Source organism: Mus pahari, chromosome X (genome assembly GCF_900095145.1).
Source record: "Mus pahari chromosome X, PAHARI_EIJ_v1.1, whole genome shotgun sequence".
Taxonomy (NCBI): Eukaryota; Metazoa; Chordata; class Mammalia; order Rodentia; family Muridae; genus Mus; species Mus pahari.
In genome coordinates, this window is record NC_034613.1 from 88,133,256 (window position 1) to 88,138,984 (window position 5,729).

At 42.3% G+C, this 5,729-nt stretch overlaps 1 protein-coding gene across 1 annotated transcript in view; it reads left to right on the forward strand.

Annotated features, from left to right (window-relative positions):
- Pin4 (peptidylprolyl cis/trans isomerase, NIMA-interacting 4) overlaps positions 1–5,400 on the forward strand; it is a 10,331-nt gene extending 4,931 nt beyond the window's left edge. The window contains exons 3-4 of the mRNA XM_021188547.2: positions 4,714–4,833; positions 5,185–5,400. Coding sequence (XP_021044206.1) covers positions 4,714–4,833; positions 5,185–5,343 — 279 coding nt within the window. The 3' untranslated portion in view covers positions 5,344–5,400. The remainder of the gene's footprint in view (positions 1–4,713; positions 4,834–5,184) is intronic.
- Positions 5,401–5,729: the final 329 nt, after the last annotated feature.

Consider the following 5,729-nt stretch of genomic DNA (forward strand, 5'->3'; position numbering starts at 1 on the left):
ACTGGCATAGCCTCACACGAGACAGCTATATTCAGGATTAAGTTTTTACTAAGCTTTTTGTTTAATGCCTGTATATTTTAGCCTGATTGCCTCAATAAGTAACATCTTCTAAAACTATAGTTCAATGGCATGGTCAGAATACTGACACTGATTCAGAATATTGAGCTACACCTCAAGCCTTCTACCCTATATAAAGAGCACTCCTGTTGCTCCTTTATTTTTCTAAAGATTTTTTTGTTTTGTTTTTGTTTTTTTTTTTTTTTTTTTTCGAGACAGGGTTTCTCAGTATCACCCTGGCTGTCCTGGAACTCACTTTGTAGACCAGGTTGGCCTCGAACCCAGAAATCCGCTTGCCTCTGCCTCCCAAATGCTGGGATTAAAGGCATGCACCACCACGCCCAGTGTAGAGAGTTATTTTTATTTATATGAGTACACTGTCACTGGCTTCAGACATACCAGAAGAGGGTATCAGGTCCTATTACATATGGTTGTGAGCCACCATGTGGTTGCTGGGATTTGAACTCAGGACCTCTGGAAGAGCAATCAGTGCTCTTAACTGCTGAGCCATCTCTCCAGCCCTGTTGCCCCTTTATCACTTTATAACTCCTTCTGCTTTTACCCCAACACACATACTTTTTTTTTAATTTTTCAAGACAGGGTTTCTCTGTGTAGCCCTAGCTGTCCTGGAACTCACTCTGTAGACCAGGCTGGCCTCGAACTCAGAAATCCACCTGCCTCTGCCTCCCAAGTTCTGGGATTAAAGGCGTGTGCCACTACTACCCAGCATACTTTTTCTTTTTGAGACAGTCTTCTTTTGCCCAGGCTGGCTTCAAGTTCATTATGTAGCAAAGGATGGCTTTGGGTTGCTGACCCACCTGTTTCTCCCTCTCAAATACTGGGATTAGAGGCTTCTAGCCTCTCCCTGTCTTTCTATCCCATTTTGAGTGAGTTGTTTGTTATTATTATTTTGTGTGTATGGGGGGTTGTTGTTTTAAAACAGAGTCTCACTGTGTGGCCCTGGCTGTTCTGAAACTTACTATATAGACTCGGCTGGCCTCAAATTCACAGAAATCACCCGCCTCTTCCTCCCAAGTGGTAGAAATGAAGGCGTGTGCCACTATGCCCAAATCTTTAATAATTTCAAGTATGTCACATTGGATGGGATCATATAGTTTATGACCTTTGGCAAGTGTCAGTGTTTTGCACAGCGTAATTTTCTAGTGGTTTCCTTGAGATTGTTATGACAATAGTTTGTTACTGTGTGTTGCTAAGTTCTGTTTCATGATATAGAAGTGCCACATCTGTTTTAGCCTTTACCTGCTGAAGGATATTAGTGTTTTTGTTCTTTTCAAATGTTCTGGCACCACAGGAACCCTAGAAGCAAGCACACCCCTGTACCCACATGCTGTTCCTGTGTCACTAGGAGCTGCGAGTCATACCTGCTGAGGGTTCCTCTTTTGTTCCCTATCTGTTGAGATAGATTTCAGGTTCTAAAACCCACCCTGCTCCCCAGTACCTCCTAGGCTTCCATATGTTCTGTCCTCCATATCTACTCACCCTAAGGAGCCTTGACTGCTTTTCCTCATACTCATTCACCTGCTAGACCTCAACTTGGGGTCAGTCCAGTAGGCTGCTTTCTCTGAACTGAACCCAAACTGCTAGGCCCTGCTAGGGAGACCCAGTCTTGGTGATGGGAACCCCAAACCTGGTTTGTAACTCTAGCATGGATGTCCCTCAGTGTCACTCAGCAGCTCCTTTTTTTTCCTTAAAGCCACCCAGCACTGTGCTACAGTCAGCAGGTAACTTGAGCCAGTGGTTCTCAACCTGTTGAGGGCTTAGCTTGCTATATACCTGCAGAGCTAACCCCGGTGCCCATGGGCACCTCAGGTCTGCTGCATCAGGTTCTTTGGACTTAGGTCCTGGACCTGAATGTCTTCAGCTCTGGAGGTTTTTTAAATGTGCTGCCAGAGTTAAGCAAACACCAGTCTAGTCTCAGGGGTTGCTAACGTGAGGATTTAATGAGATCCATTCATGTAAAGCACTTAGCACTTTGAAGTTGGCTTTAATTCAAGGGGAGCTAAAAGAGCAAAGGGCTAATAGCATAACTGAACTAAGCATCTGTCTTTGAGAAAGTTGTTTTCAAATATCTTGAACATAAATGACCTGAATGAACAGCAAAGGAATTGAAAATCCCTTAAATGGGGCTGGAGAGATGGCTTAGCGGTTGAGAGCTCTGACTGCTCTTCCGAAGGTCCTGAGTTCAAGTCCCAGCAACCACATGGTGGCTCACAACCATCCGTAATGAGATCTGACTCCTTCTGAAGTGTCTGAAGACAACTACAGTGTATTTACATATAATAAATAAATCTTTAAAAAAAAAAGAAAATCCCTTAAATGAAAATGTACTGATTTCACAATTTTAAAAAGTTTGTAGTTTCATAATAATATTTATAATGCTTAAATTATATAGTTATTAACTTAGTTTGATAGTTAATTTCATTGTTAGCTATTAAATTTAATAATTTACTGTTATGGTTCATATATGCTGGGCCCAGGGAGGGGCACTATTAGGAGGTGTGGCCTTTTTGGAGTAGGTGTGTCACTGTGGGTGTGGGCTTAAGACCCTCACCCTAGAAGCCTGGAAGGTAGTCTTCCACTAGCAGCCTTCAGATGAATAACTCTCAGCTCTGCCTGCGCCATGCCTGCCTGGATGCTGCTATGCTCACACCTTGATGGTAATGGACTGAACCTCTGAACCTGTAAGCCAGCCCAATTAAATGTTGTCCTTTCTAAGACTTGTCTTGGTCATGGTGTCTGTTCATAGCAGTAAAACCCTAGCTAAGACATTTACCAAGGGGTAGAAGGCTTTGGTCTTCAACTCTTATCAACAACAGTTAATTGCCTTGGTGTCCTGGGTTACATCCCAGCATCTCCTCTCTCCTCTCCCTTCATTTCTTGTTTATTTAGTAAGAGTTCTTAGCCCAGATTGGCCTTGAACTCATTATGTACCTAGGACTGACCTAGAACTTAAGATCATCCTTCCTCAGCCTCTTAGGTGCTGGGTTTATGGGTGTACACCGCCATGCTCAGTGAGAGAACCAGTCTAGAAGTTTTAGTTAAATCAGATTGAGATCTGATCTATTCTTGTCCCCCCAACATGCTGTCCTTCGCTGTCCAGCTTGCATACCTGTCTCCTCTGGATAGGAGTAGACACATTCTATACAAGCTGTGCTTGCCAGCAACTGTTTTTTTTTAAAAAAAAAACTATTTATTTATTTTATATATGTGAGTATACTGTTGCTGTCTTCAGACATACCAGAAGAGGGTATCGGTCCTATCACAGATGGTTGTGAGTCACCATGTTGTAGTTGGGAATTGAACTCAGAACCTCTGAAAGAGCAGTCGGTGCTCTTTTTTTCTTCTTTTTTTTCTTTTTAAACATTTAACTGGGTGACTCCCTACAGTTTCAGGGGTTTAGTCCATTATCATCATGGTGGGAGGCATGGCAGGAGAGAGAGAGAGAGAGAGAGAGAGAGAGAGAGAGAGAGAGAGTGTGTGTGTGTGTGTGTGTGTGTGTGTGTGTGTCTGGTATAGGCTTTAGAAATCTCAAATCCCATTCTCCAGTATAACTAATTTTTTTAAACCTTATTTTTTTTAAATTTATTTATTTATTATATTTAAGTACACTGTAGCTGTCTTCAGACACTCCAGAAGAGGGCGTCATATCTTGTTATGGATGGTTGTGAGCCACCATGTGGTTGCTGGGATTTGAACTCCAGACCTTCGGAAGAGCAGTCGGGTGCTCTTACCTACTGAGCCATCTCACCATCCCCCCAGTCAGTGCTCTTAACCGCTGAGCCATGCCAGCAACTTTTATAACCTGAATTCAGTCCCCAGGAGTCATGTGGTAGGAGGAAAAACTGACTCCTGCAAATGTTTTCTGACTTCCTCAGGAGTATTATGGTACACATGCATTCTTACAGAAACATGCACCGTCAATAAAAGGAATACGGTTTTTTTCTTTTTTTTTTTCATTTTATTTTATTTTATTTTATTTTATTTTTTAATACATTTAAATGCTGTTTGTTGGGCTAGAGAGATGACTCTGCAGGTAAGATGACTCTGCTCTTTTGGGGGACCTGATTTCATTTCCTCAAACCCATGTCAGGTGGCTCACAGCCGACTGCAACTTTAGTTCAAGAGAATCTTGTATCTGGCCTCCGCAGGCAGAGAGGCGGTCAGAAGAAAATTGCAGGAGTCAGTGTTTCCTTCTACTACGTGGGTCCTGGGGATTGAACTCAGGCAGCAGTTTGTTGATACTGGTTGCATAGCTTCCTCCACAATCACATGCAAACAGTCTTGGAGGCGTAAAAGTATGCCCAAGATCATACAGGAGAGCTAGGATTGGACTCCAGAACCCAAGTACTCAACCATTACATTTCTTCTCCCAGTTACCATTGAAGTACATGGAGAGGGGTAGGAGATTCCCACAGGCTGCTGTCCACTTTCATCTAAATCAGGGTTCTGAGATACCGTTTGATGCAGAAATAGGTTTGTGGCGGTCACTCCTATGGGCAAACTTGTACTATGTTCAATGACTGTGAGTTAGATGAGTTGTTTTGTAGTTAGCAGGGATAATTCAGATGTGACTCTTGTACCAAGAAGATTCATATTCTTCTCCAAGTACTAACAGGATATGCTTTTTCCTTGTAGGTCAGACACATTCTGTGTGAAAAACATGGGAAAATCATGGAAGCCATGGAAAAGTTAAAGTCTGGGATGAGATTCAGTGAAGTGGCCACACAATATAGTGAAGATAAAGCCAGACAAGGGGTACGTTGCTCTTTATCATTTGAATGTTCTGTCATTAATTTTAGCAATATCTTTGTTTCAAGAAAAGTAGAAATGTCCAGCTTATGGTACTAAGGATGTAGCTAAATGATAGGCATGAAGAACTTTTCACAGATGACTTCTGAATGCAGCAGGATTTTGAGCATCCCTGCTCCATCCAGTCTTAGACGGCCTCCTCCCATTTGTCCCCTGTGAGACAGTGCCTACATAGCCAGATGAGTCATACAGCCCAGTGAGCCATTGTATTCATATTGGGAAAACTCTTGGAAGCTGCAGTAGAACTGCTCTCTTTTTTAAGGCCACTTGGTATTCTATATCTTTTGGATTTTTCAGGGTGACTTGGGTTGGATGACCAGAGGATCCATGGTGGGGCCATTCCAAGAAGCAGCGTTTGCCTTGCCTGTAAGTGGAATGGATAAGCCTGTGTTTACAGACCCACCAGTTAAGACAAAATTTGGATATCATATTATTATGGTTGAAGGGAGAAAATAAAATCACATGAAAGACTGAGTAAGTGTTTTATATTTTGTTGACCTCTTTTGAAGGTATGAAATAATCCTCATGTTTTGTGAACTGTCAGTGTGGGTTCCTAGGTAAGATCGGGTAGGTAACAGTATGTAGTAAATCACATTCAGTTCTCAGGGCTGACTCATGCAAACTCCTTTTAACTTGTATTCCCATTATATTCCATTTTCCCAAGACTAATATTGACCCTCAGTGTGCCCCATAAATTAACTCTGAAACCATCTTCAGAGGAGTCAAATCTCAGGCCCTGAAAACCTTGGGCATCTAGTAGGTGAATTAGTGCATGAGAAGATTAATTCAAGTTAGTCCACCCTCATCTACCAAGACAGATATTGTCTTAGTATAGTACATGG